Source organism: Metopolophium dirhodum, chromosome 1, assembly GCF_019925205.1.
Source record: "Metopolophium dirhodum isolate CAU chromosome 1, ASM1992520v1, whole genome shotgun sequence".
In the NCBI taxonomy this organism is placed as follows: domain Eukaryota; kingdom Metazoa; phylum Arthropoda; class Insecta; order Hemiptera; family Aphididae; genus Metopolophium; species Metopolophium dirhodum.
In genome coordinates, this window is record NC_083560.1 from 99,982,487 (window position 1) to 100,000,440 (window position 17,954).

General features: G+C 27.4%; 2 protein-coding genes across 2 annotated transcripts; one reads left to right on the forward strand and one right to left on the reverse strand.

The window, feature by feature from the left end:
- Positions 1–223: 223 nt before the first annotated feature.
- LOC132935340 (uncharacterized) lies at positions 224–15,329 on the reverse strand. Its single transcript, XM_061001863.1, has 3 exons — positions 15,088–15,329; positions 2,442–2,677; positions 224–2,358 (listed from the first exon to the last, which is right to left on the reverse strand). The coding sequence occupies exons 2-3, from the start codon at positions 2,656–2,658 to the stop codon at positions 1,469–1,471; spliced, it is 1,107 nt and encodes a 368-aa protein (XP_060857846.1). The 5' UTR covers positions 2,659–2,677; positions 15,088–15,329; the 3' UTR covers positions 224–1,468.
- LOC132934057 (uncharacterized) lies at positions 6,676–7,338 on the forward strand. Its single transcript, XM_061000335.1, has 2 exons — positions 6,676–6,911; positions 7,134–7,338. The coding sequence occupies exons 1-2, from the start codon at positions 6,676–6,678 to the stop codon at positions 7,336–7,338; spliced, it is 441 nt and encodes a 146-aa protein (XP_060856318.1).
- Positions 15,330–17,954: the final 2,625 nt, after the last annotated feature.

The window sequence follows — 17,954 nt, forward strand, 5'->3', positions numbered from 1 at the left end:
TGAACATTTTAAAAATGTTTTTGGATTTTTTTCACACTTTTCTACAACACACATAAACCGTCTTTCGTTAGAATGCCGACACAGAACATGGCACATGAGGTTGAAAAAATATTTAAAAAAAATATTTATCCTACATTTAAACATAACATAAAAATGTTAAAGAAGGTAAGAAATTGGTACGGAAGATTTATTTGAAAATAGAACAAAAATTACACCTAAAAATTCCACATATCTATAACATACTATAATACTAGAATTATAAGTACCTACTATTATAATTTTTATTATAAATAATAATAATATTATATTGTGTTCAAACATTTAGTTACCTACCAGTGGCGGATTTAAAAAAAATGGCCTGGTCGGACATTTAAAATCAGGGCCCGCACCTCCACTTAATTATAATATCTTATTTAAAACAGGGTTGGGTGAGGGAAATATTCTACCCCCACCCAAAAAATAAATTGGCATAATACTTCCAACTCCAACTTATAAAAAAAATTGCTTCAATTACTTACAAAATAAATATTGAATACAAATAAATAAAATACAATTAGTTATGCATTCAAATGATAAATACAAGTTTTATTTAAATTCTAATGAATTTAATTCTACATAAAATACTATTGAGTCAAATTAAAAACTATTTTTCTTTTACAGTTATACAATATAATCCATACACAAGAATTAAATTATAAAATGTCATTAATAATAACACATCAATTGATAATTAATAATATTGAAAAACGTAAATACAAAATTAAATAAAAATACAATGCAACTTAATATAACTGATGACAACTAATTTTCATTTTTGGTATAAGAGCGAACTAGGCTGGATCTATCTTCACAAATAAGATTCATGATTAAAGATATGATGATTGTCCGACGAGCTACGGAATTGGTGTCTTCATAATATTAATTCTCATGATTAAACAATTCTGTAGTGCTCGTGGACCGTAGTAGAATATTTATGTACTATATTATATCGTTGTCGCAATTCACAATACTTAAATGTTTGTGAATATGAAATTTTAAATCATTAGCAATTATATTATTTTCACGGATAGAGACTCAGTTAAGCAGCTGGTTCTGCGAGCAATTTCAACTACCATGTTATATCACTTATGCCATAGCCCGTCGGGCAACCATTGCAACTTTAATCGTGATTTTGATCAAAAAAATTATAGTTACTCCAAGAAATTAAAAATGCATTAGTTAAAACTATAATCCAATATAGACGTCTTTAACCATTCGATAGAATTGAAGCTTTTGTAGAAAAAAAATAGAAAAATCAAATGACGACGAAATACGAACTTTAAGTCCGTTGCTTTGCTTTTCATACAATATTTTAAACATTATTTGATTAAATGATTAACAATCGATAAAAAAACACTTGAATATCTGAATGTTATATAATCATTTGTACTAAATTTAAAAAGCCGTATCGTATTATATAATTTAATTATTAGTATCTTATTGAACCATTTGAATTCCCTGCACTTGTTATCGGTAATACTGTTTTTACAATATCACCGAGATCTTCATCATCTGAGTTACCCAAATCAATTTCAAGAATAGTTTTTTTTAAAGGGCCACAAGATGTACCCAAAATACCTTCACGACTATCACTGTTCAATATACATGGTTTCCATTTACCATTCGCATCAAGCTCTACTTCCTCGCAAGTTTTAGGTAAGTTTATACTATTGATAATAAACGAAAGGAAAGAGTCTATTTTCAAATCAGTCAAGATACAGGACTTCGAACATATAGGGCACAGCCATGTGGGTTCTATCTCATTCAAAGAAATGAAAGCTTGCAAGTCAAAACACTGCAAATGATTACATTTGACAGATTTGACAGGCAGTTTCATTTTTGATTTATTTATTGGACATAAAAGAGTCAAGTTGTAAGTCTCCAAATCTTTACCAGGATTTTTCAAAAATTCCTTGGCTTTCTTTTTTGTTTCTAATGCTGATAAAAATCGATCTTCGTCCATTTTTATGTTTTCCACCATTTCAACAACACTGATTATATCCACCAAGTTTACTACCATATTAAATGATCTTTTACAAGGTGGCCAAGAAATTGTGATCTTATTAGCTTTAACAGTATTTAAGTGCAAATAATCAATAGCATTAACATTTAAAGGGCTTTTTATATCGTTCATAGGTATTTGTTTAGAATTGATAAACATTAATATTGGTTGTGGTAATTCTTCTGACAACTCGCTCATCCCTGATAGTTGTTCTCCAATACGGATCTGCAATAGGCTAACCTGTTTTCTGTTTGGCGGCCAAATGTGTTGAATATCTGATAATGACAAATAAAATTCCACACCAACATGATTGCGTACTATAAAAAGAAAATAAATGTATTAATGATAATAGTAAATTTGTTTATACTTTGTTTTAACTTTGTTTATAATAGGTGTTTACCGTTATCTGGTCCCGCAATTTCTATAATTGGTATGAAATCAATACCCATCGGTGGAACAACTTGATTTATAATACGCTGAAATGGTAGAGTTTTAAATTGTATGCTGGTTGGATCTGAAAGTACTGAGCCATAAATATAGAATTCATAATTTCCATTCATTGCGCACTTATGTCTTGGAGCTGGACATCTATAGGGCTCCTCTGGAGAATGATCCATTTTGGGATACTCTTCTAATCTAAAAATAATAAAGAGATAATTTTACTAAATTGTTTCAAGTAGGCAATTATTTATTTTTTTATCACATAAAAGTAATAAAAATTAAATCAAAACATATCAAAGAAAGGATTTTCATATGGAACAACAAATTACTATACCTTACTAGTAGTATAAATATACTATTCCTAGAGTACCACCTCTAGCTCCAAAACTTTAGAAAAGATCATAAGATTACCAGTTTACAATAATTGTTTAACCTACTATTTTACTAACTATTTTTTATAAAACTGCAAAAGATTATATTAAATATATAATATATTAAAATTAAGTTAATTATCTTATGATAGTTTTAGTCTTACTACACATTCTCTAGAGACAAGGTACGTATATAATTGAATAATTCAAGTAAAAATTCTAGGCTAAATTGTATACACAATTTTATTATATTGAAGATAAAGGAGTACTGGTCCCACAGAGCTAAAAAAGATATTGTAGTATATAATTAAAAACATACATATTTTCTATTTCTTTGATTCAAATGTATACATTATTCCATTTTTCTTGCTTAGTGAATTCTGTTGTTACACCAGTAAAATGCTTAAAAAATAACGAAAAATGTCAGTATATCAAATCTCCTACTTCAGATTTTAATCAAAGTTATCTCAATATGCCAACTGGAACCTAACCTATATTATTTAGTGTTCTATTCATAATTTACTTATTAAATATAAATTATCTAAAATATAACTTTTATTAGGAGTAATTCTTAAAAGATCTTTGGAAAAAAAATACTCTTTACTCTATCATACTGTTAAAGCATTGCGTTCCTTATCTTCAATTAGTTCAGAAATAACAAAATTGAAAGCTAATTATTAAAAACCAATAAAATATTGATTTTGGAAAGACAGACAGTGGCCAAAGAAAAATAGACTAATGCCTTGGCTTTGATAGCTGAAAGTATTGCAGCTAAGCATAAAATAAATTTAAGTGGCAATTAAAACAAATTATGATTTACGACTTATGAATAAACCACCTATCGGTTATCAACCTATATGGCTATAGGTACAAATTCAAAACTGATATACCTCAATGTTAATACCTTACCAGACTGCAGTCACCATTTCCAATTAATACTATATACTATAGACATATAGTTTAAATATTATACATATTATATTAATACGATTTATGAATACCATAGTTATTACCAGTGGCGGCTTGAACTTTTTTTTTCTTGACTCACATTTAATATTTTTACAACAACCACCCTAAAAAATTTTTCACTGCTCTCCAAAAGGTGAATTCATAGTTTTTTAGTGGATAAGTTATGCCAGTGATAGATATTTAATTGGTATACACAGTAAATATTATATAACCCTGTATCACCCCTGAACCAATTAATAATTGTACTTATATTACATATCAATATATGCATTACATTTAGAAAATATTATATAATAATACATTATATTCTAAATATTAAGTATTAAATGTAATATTTTCAACAATAATCTAAACTAAAAATTTAATTTAATGATATTAATTTTAAAAAAAATTCATGTGATACCAGTTTGTACTTTGTATGCACTAACCTGTAGTTATTGAAAATTTCAAGATAATTTCTTATTTCTTACTTATTTTAACGGTTTAAAGTCAATTGTGAAAATTGAGTGAATATAAAAAAACTAATTAATGTGGATACATTATTAATATAACCATGAATCATTATCCTCATGAGAAAAAGAGTTAACCTGCTCCAACTTAGTAAATTTGAATATTTTTTTATTGAAATAATTACATTAAATTGGAATTCTTTTAAAATAAAAGTAAATAACTTATATTGTGATATGTTCAAATAAAATGAATAAATAGTAATATCACAATATAAGTTATTTACTTTTATTTTAAAAGGTGTGATTTTAGTAAATCTGAAGAACAACCAAATCTATTTATAGCTTCTTCAATATTAATATCTATATCCTTTTCACAACTTAAAAGAATAAGACTTTCAAGTTGTTCTTCACCCATTGTTGAGGGTAGTCTCGTCTTTCACTTTTATTTTTGTTAATAAAGTATAAAATTTGTCAGTATGACAGACAAATCTCGTAGTGTTCTTTCGTTCTATAACTAATTGCTACAAATCTTTCCAAAACTCTACACCTACTATCACCTACTAACTAACGTTCCTTTCCTCGATAATTTCTTCGAATTATTAAATATAATATTTATATTCCATTCTTTACACATGCGGGTACCGGGCTTAACCTAATGTTGGCTGTTACTGTACGACTTACGCTGATACACATGTAGTCCATATAGAGCTGAACATTATATTTCTAATTGAATTACCAACTTTTAAAAATTCTTCAAACTAACTTTCCCAACCACAGGACACTCACCCATCCACCCATTAATATTTCTATGAATCACATGATTCAAATATACCTCCTTCGAGCCGCCACTGGGTATTACCATTACTTATTAGTTCTAGTCGTTAAGGACTGATTTTGTTAGTTAACAATTAACTACTCGCATCTCCCAGTATACGCCGAATTATTGTCGTCGGACCTCGCACAACCCAAAAGTTCATAGATAATAGTAACAGTTCAACAGTTGACTAGATACCTTATTACTTACGACATAGTTTATAAAATAATTTTTTAGTGTCTAGTGTAATAGTTATAATAAAATATTAGTTTGAGTTTAATTATATTAACTCTAAATTAAAACAATGAGTGAAATGATTAAGACTGAAGTATCAGCAAGTGTGGCAAATACCACTGAACTACCGTGGCCAACATATAATAAATATTTTGAAGTTACATCTACGGATAGTAAAAACTTTTTCGTGAAATGCAAATTATGTATCAAATCCAAAACATATTCCACTGCCATAAGAAGTAGTTCAAATTTGAAAAAACACATAACAGTAAGTAGAATTCATAATTATTAAAGAATAAAGAGGTATACCAAGGGGTCGTAAAATACTGAATATTGTTTTATCTAACTACTACCTAGTGGCTAGTACAGTAGTACCTACCTACTTATTTTAATATAGCATGAGTTCATTTAAAAAAATTGTTATTGAGATACCTATTCAAGCAATGCAAATTACTCAATTACATGAAATAAAATATAATTATTACATAAGTATATTATTATTTTATTATTTTTATGCTGACAGCCAATGTTTTGTTACCTACAGGTTTTAATTTTTATGATACTAATTTCCTCAAATTTGTTTAAATATTTTGGTTTCTTCATAAAAAATCAGTTGCTAAGTTAATTTATACGTTTTTATTTAATAATCTAAAAAAAAAATGGACCGATATTTTTGAATTTTAAGTAGGTACTTGTTTTTTGGCTATGTTAGACCATTTGACAAAAATATTACTAAAAAGTGTACACAGTTTTTTAATGCAAACCGACCTAACCTAGATTATAATTTTCTAATAATATAATTAATATTTTCTCTTCTAAATTATATAGATAAAGCATGGTTCAAAACTTAAAGAACTTGAAGAGCAACTAAAAAATGAAAAAACTTTTGATAAGCGCAAACAAGATGAGACTGATGACAGTTGCAAAACTAAAAAGCAACTAACATTATCTGAATCATTTTCTCGACCACAATATGTTAGCCAAGGTAAATTAAAATCTCTAACTGAATTTTTTTTTTATTTTATAGGTAGGTACAACAGCATATTAGCTGTATAAATGTATTTATTTTTTTGAATTTGAATTCATATTATACATTTATACTTATTATTAAAGTTTTATAATCCACTATTGTAAGTATTAATATTTACTAAAAGGCATTAAATTAAATAAAAAATGTACATATTATATTATATTAAGCTACTATCAAATTATATAACTTACATAATTTGATAGCAGTTACTATTTTCAAAATAGATGGCTAATTTTGTATGAGAAATAAATTATTAATATATTATATAATATGTAGAAAAAAAGATACATCTATAGTTTATTTTATTTTCAGAAAAGTTAGATTCTATGATCACTGAGTTTGTAGTCCTGGGTAATCACACATTTTCGATTGTCGAAGAAGAAAAATTTAAATACTTAATGAATATGGGTTTTCCTAAAAGGAAATGTCTAACAAGAAAAACGTTGATGAGTAGAATATCTAATATTTCACAGGAGTTAAAAATAGAACTTAAAGAGCAACTGATGTCTATTGAACTTAAATATGTTTGTGCCACTGCTGATTGTTGGTCTGTCTACAAAAAGTAAGATTTTATTTATGAGATAAAATGTCAATTATTATTTATTTATTTTATTATACTTACCAAACACTTATTAATATGAATTATGCTCATATACAGGGTCGGTGGTACTTTTATGGTTGGTACAAAATAAGAATAATATAAAATATATTGAATGTACAAATATATAGTCATTTTTTTGAAATGGTTTGTTTATAATTGCTAACTGACAGTCTTTTTTATTAGGAGCTACATAGGAGTTCATTGGTTTGACCCAATAACTATTGAACGAAAGTCTGCAGCTCTTGCTTGTCGGAGGCTAAAGGGTCGACATACTTTTGATGTTTTGGCAAAAGTATTACATTCTATATTTTGTGAATATGGAATAATTAATAAAATATCTAGAGTTGTCACAGATAATGGTTCCAACTTTATAAAAGCTTTTAGGTAAGGGATTTGTAAATTGAATATAATAATATATATATAAATTGAAAATGGAATAACAAAATTAAAAATAATAATTATAATATCAACTTAATCAACTTATATTAATTTTTTTTTTATTTAAAGAATGTAAATAAACATCTATGTTTACCTTGTTATTAATTCTAATTTTTTTTTTATAAATAAGTGTTCACACACAGACGTCAGAAACAAGAAATACTGGATCAAGAGTTAAAAACTCTAACGATGATGAAGATGGTGAAGATGACAATGACGATGAAATAGATATGATAGAAATAGACGAAATTTTAGCTAATGGTCTTGAACAATATCCTGAATATTCGTTTCCACCACATCATCACTTTGCAAGTCATACTTTGAACTTAGTTGCAACAAGAGACAGTGAAAAAGCATTATCTGATGTCATTTATAAAAAGCAAATGAGATCATCGTTTGCAAAAATGCAAGGCTTGTGAAACAAGCAAAGCAGGACATCTGTAGTTGCAGATACTATTGATGACGCATTAAATGTGTATATAAATGTACCAAATACAACTCGATGGAATTCAACATACAATGCCGTCAAATGTTTGAGTGATGAGTTACAAAAATCTGAAGCTAAGGTTCAACGTGTATGTGATGAATCTGGTATACCAGGATTTGATAAAAATGATCTAGCTTTCATGATGGATTATTGCAAAGTAAATATTGAAGTCTTAAATAAAAATACATTTTTTTTTAACATTTTATATTAATTATTATTTATTTTTTATATTTAGATTATGGAGCCTTTATCGAGGGCATTGGATATTCTCCAAGGAAATAAATATATGGCTATGGGCTATCTAATACCAACTATCAGTTGGCTGAAAAGGAAACTAACAGAATTATCATTGGCAGGTAAATGCAAAAGCTTAGCAAAAGCTTGTTTAGACAGTATCAATTAACGATTCACAAGTATGACTAAAGAAATACCAATTATATTATCATCGGTCTCCCATCCAAAATTTAAATTTAATAGTATATTCTTTAAGGCTGAAGTAGAGCAGCTACAGTCAATTACAGGTGATTAATTAAAATTTGATATTTAAGATAAATGTTATTACTATTAACTTTAATAAAAGGTATTGTCAATGACAATGTGCAACCTGCAACCGAAGATGATTTTCTTTTCGATGGTGATGATGTAGAAGTAGAACAGCCCAACACAGAAATTGATCGATATTTGACAACACCATTCACTGGATACTTGCTAATTTCTAAATACCATGCCAACCATAAAAAATATATTCTTAAAATATAATACCGCATTGCCATCAAGTGCTTCGATAGAGCGCCTATTTAGTGTTGCTGGTGATATTAGTACAAAAAAACGTGGTAAAATAAGTGACCAAAACTTCGAAAAACTTTTAAAATTAAAAATAAATGAAATTGTATTTTTGTATTAATAAAATTGGGTATTATGATTTATAGCATTATTACACTGTATCATTTAGTTTCACTTGTTTATTAGAAAATAACTTGCCTTATTGTTGTATTTAGTATTGAGTTTAAATGTATACAATTAAATTTAACTAGGTAGTAGGTAACTACTTTACTATAGCCATACAATAAATAATAATTAATAGGTGAGATGAATGATGATTGTACATTTACATATTATTTTGAATGTTGTATACTAGGTATCAGTGTATCACTATATAGGTAGTAGGTCTAAAATGTATTGTAAAATATATCATATTATGAATTGAATATGGTTCAAAAAAAATGATAACTGTTATCAGAGATAAAAAAAAAGTAACGTTATTTGTAACGCACTACCACGCACTACTTTATTTATGAAAAAGTAACGTAACGTGATAAAAATAATTTTAGGTAACGCAAATGTAATTTAAATAAAAATATGTGAAGTAACGAGTAACGTAATTCCATTACTTTTTAAAAGTAATTTACCCAACACTGCATGATAGGTATACTGATATTGATATATATTATATAGTATACCTACCTATAATTAAAAAAAAAACACTGAATATTCACAAAATACATTTTTATAATAGTATTTTTTAAATTGTTTAACCGAATACTATTATTAGTATCTTAATACTTTTTCAAAATTGTTTACAAGATAGTGTGTAATACACTTGTTTTTACATATTTAGCTAAAAAAACTTGACAATTTGTGTTTATCAGAGTGAAATGATATTTAAGTCCATTATATCTTAGTTGTGAATATAACAAATAGCACGAAAATATGAAACGAACAATTTGTTATGTATCTACGGATGTTGATGAATGTCGATAACAAATATTTAAATACCTGGGGAAACACAAAAAAAAGTCTCCAAGTCTCGAGGCAAAAAAAGTTTATAAAACTGTTGAAATATACATTGTACAGTCTGGAACATTTTAAATAAAATCAACTATTCACATATTATATCTAATATAGGTTAGTTTGGTGTGGACAATTGTAAATAAAATTATGATAAAGTTTACTATATATTTCAATTGTATAGTATAGCACAGGGCTAGACAAAAAATCAATAATTTTTGTTTTTTACCTACGGTATCGTCAGTAGATTATACATATATATATATATAGATGAACATACAGATTATAGATGATAGAGGGTGATACAATAAAATAAAATATTATCTTAAAAACCGCATTATTATTTTTACTACACTGTGTATAACACCATATGGTGACATTTGGTTTAGTATAATATAGTATAGAGCAGTAGGTCTGACAGAGTACGTCAAGAAAGTGATTTTAAATAGTTATAGGTTTTAAACTGATCAAATTTTTCAAAAAATGAAAATTTTAAAATTCAATGAAGGCAACATTAAAGTTGCATATAAAAGTTTTTTATACAAGAAAAAAACATGCAAGAGCCATATACAGCAGAAGGCATTGTCATAAAAACATTTTGAAAATTTTACAACCAGTTAGGATTTAATTGATCCAAATTTATGGTCGAAATTAATTTGCGACAATTATAGTAATTTGCTAAATGAAAATGTGGTGAACGCTGAAAAAATGAAATCAAACATGAAATAACATGGGAAAATATCTTCAAAATTACCAGGTTAGGTAAGGTAAGACAAAATAGAAATTTTTTTAAAAGCTATAGCTCAAGATATTAAGTTACAGCGATAATAATTTATTTATGGATAATTATTACAAATTTAAGAAATATTTTTTTTCTATTCTGCGTAAAATTTTCTAAGTGACGAAGCCATCTAAGTTAGGGATATATATAATATAATTAATATATACAGGGGGATTCAAATATAAGTGGGTCAATTAATCTGTTTTTTTTTTAACTTTTAGATTTATGCTTTTCTAAAACTATAAACCTCAATAATCCAATGTCATCTAATGACTAGAGACTATCCACCCAACTTCTCTACCTGTGGTGTCTAACTAACTTTATTAAGCACATCCTAACCGAATGTAGAAATCATCAAAAATATTAAGAGGAAACCCTCTGCTCTACACATCTTCACAAAATTCTCAGGCCAAATCTTACTCCAATTGTAAACTTATTTATATTTAAAAAAAAATTTAATTTGTACAATGAAATTTAAACCTTATTCATTTTCAGTAAATGTATTTATTTATGTATGTATTTAAAATACCCTAATATTATGTTATAACATGTTACTGTCAGACCAATAGCCAGAGCTGCCGCGGTCATCATGTTTAATAATAGAAAAAACCAATTAGTATTTTATAGAAACAATTTATGATGAAATGAAGACCAATGTATTTTTCTTATTGCTAGATGATTTAGTTGGAGAAATTAATAAAAGATTTTTAACAAAAACATTAGACATTATAGGTGCTGTAATTACAGGTAATCTAATCAAGTTAAAACTGATTAAATATGATTATACTAAGTTAGCAGATATTTCAAAATAAATGTAACTGAACTAACAGAAGTAAAATTATTAACAGGAGCTGAAAATATTCCAACCGGAACATGTTAACATACTGTCTATAAATGGTTATATTGGTTGACTGTTTCAAACCAACAAAATGTATTTAACAGTTTCAATCAAGTATTATCAATGTTTGTAGTGATACCCGTAACTAGTCTAATTTAAGGTCCACTATGTCTGAAGATAGCTTAGAATCCCTCTTATTTGTATTTGTTGTGTAGGAATTTCCTAACTCAGTGGACATAAATAATGTAATCGAAAAGTTCAAAGTTATGACTCCTAACCAAAGAAGATTAATTTTATAAAATTAATAAAAAGAGTTTTTGATTATTAGCATTAATAATAAAGAATTGTATTTAATATATAATATAACTGGTAATAAAATTAAGATGTTATATTAAACTACCAAGAATTTTAAACATACCTGATTAACAATTTAATTGTTGGTTATAAGGGTATGCTTAATTTCGATAATAATAGAAATAGAATTGTAATATAGTTACACTGGTCAATGGCGATTAACTGTGTATTAGATTCTGAGCGGAGCGAGGAAGCTAGTGGTTTAAAAAATGGTGTTTATTTATTATTATTTTTTTTTATCCTGTATACAACATTTCTACCAGGATTGCTTCGACAAAGACTTCCAGACTTACAAACTGTCTCCTCTCAGAATAGTTTTTTTTATACAATTTTCATATTATATCATAGAATTAAAGTTTAATATAATCCATTATATATTGACCCACTTGTAACCTACTCAACTGCATAGTAACATCCACTTACTTGCTTATTTTGTATATTTTTTTAAGAATTTGATTTTATAATCCTAAAAAAATATATCTTAATAATTAATAATGAAATATTTATACATAATACATACTATGTACATATTATAGGTATCTAAATCATGTGGTGGATCATTTCTATTAAATTAGTAGATCACCTGTTAGATAATTGCCTTTTATAGTGGTTCATAATAATAGTAATATAAAATGAGGTGATTTTAGTCATGGTATAATGAAATAGGGAAGTGGTTTGCTTACACATTACCTTATTTTTTTTAACAATAGTTATAATTATATTGTGAAAATTATCTTAAAATACAACATATAATTACATATAATAACATCACATAATTTTATATTAATTTAGTTACGTTTTTTAAAACTTATATCAGTTATATCATAGGGGTGTGCTGAATATGTTTTATTTTAAATAAATAATCAGTTATGTAAGATAATTTCTTAGGTAGCTTTGTAGACGCCTCTGAGGAGATTTTACAGATGAGTAATGAGCCTCATCAAACTATCATACACCATCTAAAATTAATGTAGTATTAATTATAGTATACTCTAGGTAAGAACTAGGTATATTATGTATTTGAAATCAGATACAATTTTTTTTAAAAACACTCAACAAGTACCTGTATTTAAAATGGAATCTCACAACAATATCGCGGATGTATAACAAAATAACTGATATAATTAATGCATATGTCTGCAAGTTGACACAGAATGACCTGACAAATAAAAATAAAAAATTGATACTATAAAAAGCATGACAACAATTATGAAAATTGAATAATTATAGATAAAAATATCTTGTGTTTGAGAGTTCCCTAAAAAGAGTATATTCAAAAAAAGTTAATACAGTTCAAACTTCAAATTAATTTACTCCAAAAACGAAAAATTTATATTTTAAAGTTGTAAAAAATAAAATAGTTGACCTAAATCTACATTTTTACCATCAACATCTGTATAAAAATTAGATTTACAAATTGGCAATTTTGAAATTTTTTTATTTTTAGAATTAAAATATAAAAATGTTGCTGTTGCTCTGATGTACAGTAGGTTAAAAGTGGGTTAATGTATATGTATAATGTAATGTAATGTATAATGTAGTGTATTAAACTTGAATTCAATGATAAAATATCAAAAAACGATTCTGAGCGGAGACGATTGTCAGTCTGGATATTTTATACTGTTATTATTTATTATATCCTGTAAGTTGAATTAATATTAGTTAATGATGTTAATCTACTGAAGTATACAATAAAAAGTGTATAAGTTTATTTTCCACAATACAATATTTGTATATCGGGCTAAAATGCACTTTACCAACTGCCTCACAAATTTCCTTATTGAATACTTTTTATTTTAAAGTATTTGAATGGTATTTTAAATACTTTTTTTTTCTTAATTTGTTTCTACTTAAAATTATACTTGATAAATTAGAATACCATGCCGTCATGATTTTGCTTTAATATTACAACAATATAATATTATATATCTATCATTTATGCCTTACGAACAATTTGGTATCAGTTTTTGTCGATTAAATGTTTTTTTCAGATCGAAAAGATACTTTTCAGATCTGTATTCGGTATCACTATTAGCTTAGGTCAATAACAAAATATATATTATGTAAAAAAGGTTCCTATTAGTACCTACTACCTATTTACCAAGAAAATTGTTATCAATAATTATCATTATCATTTATTGTCGAAGACGATCGATGACTGTATGATGAAATATCTAAATACAAATAGCTTTGAATTAATAAGTTCACTGTTGTGGTGCAAATAATAACATGATTGATCAGAATTTAGATTAATAAACGAGTCATGTTTTAAAATGCAATAAACAAATTTTTGATTTAAAAAAAATATTTCAGAACTAAAAAGTAAAAAGAATTTTTTTTTTGTATTTGAAGATCATTTCAAAAACTTTGTAATTGTATTTTTTCTTACTTTCGTATTTGGGCGGTATTTTAAATACTTTATTTTAAGAGTATTGAGTACTTCAATACTTTTAAAAAGTATTTTTTACAACACTGGCTATAACTTTGAAACGCCAAATTCTGATTTCACCAACATTTTAAACATTTAAACATTTTACGATACGAACGTATAATAGTAGCTGCCGCAATTGTCTCGTACTAGTTTTGCGATCCAACCATATAAGACATTAAGACCGTTTGCTTATATTTTTATTTAGTACGAATATAATATATATGAAGATAATCAGATAATCAAGATTTTCAAGGAAGAAATTTGAGTTCAACCGATAATATCCTATTAATTTCATTATGATCTATGATTAGTAAGTGCGTAACCTACTGCGTTATCAAATTGTCTATTATCTGTTATCAAAGAAAAATGGCTACATGTACAAAATATACACAAAAAACATAACATACGAGCGCCGACATAATTGATCTCACCAAGACGCGTTTCACATGGCTGCTTTTTTGGATTTCTTAAGCAGTAGTATTTAATTGACGTTGTAATGCAGGAGCTTTGATAGGAATTAGGAATGTTGTCGTAGTAATGGTATAGGTAAATACTAGTAAGTACACAGCGTAATCGACAACTGCATGCGCAAGTAATACTAACTTGTATACATTATAAATGAATGGATGACATACCGATACTAAATGCAAGTGGTCGGGTTTAATGAAATGCTCTATGACATGAACAGCAGCAAACTGAGGTGAATTATCAATTTATAAACCTACCTATGTCACATAATTCATTATACGGTTAAGCTGAAGTCCATTGTTTTATTATCTCAGGTAACGGGAGTATCATAGGAGGTGATAGCCTGCGCGATCGGCAAACTGCGGCGGAGCGACCGCCATTTTGACGGTGACGCACCCAGATGGGACGGCCGAGGCAAGGTAGAAAACAAGACGCTACCACACTGCGTAATCGTGTGACAGAACGATCATAATCTTAATCGAATATTTCTATCATTATTCTACGCACCATGCACGTATAATGATAGAAATAATAACACTAATAACTGCATACCTTCAAAAACAATTACTGCGAGAGTTGTGATGTGCGGTAGTGAATCGTAGTTGCTTGTGAATTCGTCTGTGAAGTAGGGCAGCCGAGACAAACCGTGAAAGCGACTGAACAACAAAGATGAAGTACCCAATCGAAGAGGCGACACAGCAAGTCTTTGTTGAAATATGGACCAAAAAACAACGACGGGCGGCGTATTGATTTCGTTCTAAACGGCGTCGCTGTCTCGGTGTGCTGGTTCGGGATTGGACGACTTCATCGATAACAGCGCGGCGGTGTCAGTGGCCGAAACGTGCAGCAGTGTTTTATCGATCGTAGCGCAGAAACAATAACCAAAATAAAACACGGTTTACCTCCCCACCCCCTCCACTTATCAAGTACAGTATTGATTAGCGTCTGGTCTATACTACAGACTTCTATACTACACTATACAGAAATATGTTGATAATATACCGTTTGACGGGCAAAGCCATTCGGGGCCGCGTAAAAATCAGGATAATAATTACCGGGATCCGTACTATTTTGGACAGAATTTATCAAGGAATAACTTTGATGAATGAATGATAAGTCGTGGGAAGTATCCTTTAAATGAATTATATAAATTGAGACAACATTTTTTTGGATAAATATTGGGAAGGATCCGTACTTTCCAGGAAAGTTTCTAATGGGTTAAGTGTTATGTCTAGAAAATATTATTACAAAATGGTATTTTTTGGGATTAATATTGGGAAGGATCCGTACTTTTCAGGACAGTTTTTTTACGGGATTTGTTAAATATATGAGAAAATAATATAATATTATTTTATGGTAACAATTATTAACCCAAAAAACAGCTGCTGTACATTATCATTTATTGTGATAATATTGAATACTGATAACACAAAATAAATTTATTAATCACATTAATTTACTAAAAAGTAATGTACCTATTAACTGTTAATTAATCTAATTGGTTGTACTATATGGTTTTAATGTGTTTATCTATACTTTTATTACCTTATATAGTTAACATGTTTACTATTTTTATTTTATACTTATGAAGTACATACCTATTAAGGTGACTTTTCTAGCATAACTTACAAGATGTTCGTTTTATGCCACTACAGAATCCAGTAATAGCATTATTCCTCTATTCATATTATATTATATCATTTAAAAGCAAGTATGTACATATATGGCAGGATATTAATAATTAAAATTTGGTATACCTTATTAAATATTTTGTAAGTTGCCAGATAACTTTGTATGTTAGCACAAACACTGCTAACCGGTGGTTCATTATATTCAATGTTATTTACTCAATAAATCAACAATCATTATAAAATATTTATAACAGATATAATTTAACCGAATTGCTCAATATTATTTATAATTGATGATTTTTATTTATAATTGATGATTCTCTTCTGTGTGCCAAGTTATCCGACAACGACAGTACATGCCTTAGTTATTAGCATTTATATATATACACATCCCCTAACATATTACACAATAGGTTATAATAGGTTAATTTATTAATTTTAAAATAAAGTATACATACTATGTAGGTTAATAAAATTAAATAAATATGTACCTACAATTAAGTAATAATTGTTTTTTAGGTACCTACCAAATGCTAACTATTGTTTAAGATAATTCATCAAATCTGACATTTAATTAAATGTTAATAGATAATTTATATATTTAAAAAACTTTGCAGTACACGAAAGAAAAATTAAATACAATATTAATAAATTATAACTTGAAATAGAAATTTGAGGAAAAAAATTTAGATATGTATTTAGGCAGTTATTAATTGCTAAATAATAATTATTAATCAAGTGACAAACATACAACAAATATGTTTACCACTTGACATTCTCACTATAATACAAATTGTATGGTAGTACATATTATAATATTATATAGAATAATATACATTAGAAAGTACATCTTAATAAACTATACTTTTAAAAAAAAAAAAATCCCACCAACTTAACATTAATCATACACTCTCATAATTAGAATGAGAGGAACTGCACAAATTGGACAGTTATTTTGAATCCCAGCCAAACATTCTTCACTTCCACATAGAATTTTATGTCCGCAAGGCATACATGCATACTTTCTTGGTTACAAATTATACAAGTTTGGTGGTTTGGTTGAAGTGATTGCAATGGTTGCAATGGTTCATTACAATCGTAATGTGCATATGGCAAATGCTGTCTCTTCCTCCCTTTCTGCAGCTATTATTTCCCCATATTCTATTTCAATTGGGTCCATATCTTCTGGAATCACATAGTCATTTTCGTTGTCTATAATACAATCTTGTTGTTGCTGGCCTGATACATGACTCGACCTATCTGAATCTATAAAAATTATATTTTAATAAAATTATGTTATGCTATATTATATATTTACTAAACTTCATTATAAAGTGATAAAAATATAATTATTTCATATAATATTATCTAATAATACTATTCAACTTTATAATAAATTTCAGTTTTATAAATAATGTAAGACTGTTTAATTTTGTAATGTACCATTGCTATAATTTGAAATGTTATGAAAATCAACTACAAAAATCTCATCTTCGGTTGCATCATTGTGCACTATGTTATTAGGGATAATATTATGTTCGTTTATCACATTATTATCCGTGGTTGTTGAATTATTCAACTGATGAATGGCTGTAGCATTGTGGTCATCGTGGTCATTTTCCGATGTAACTTCTATGCATATTTTATAATATATTATTATTTACCATACTAATAAGTAATAAAAAATATTAGTGTACTTTAATATTCTCAAATTTGTTGAATTAAATATACCTCCTAACACATTTATCTGCCAATTAAGCTCATCTCTTAAGTATCTTTCTGTTGTGT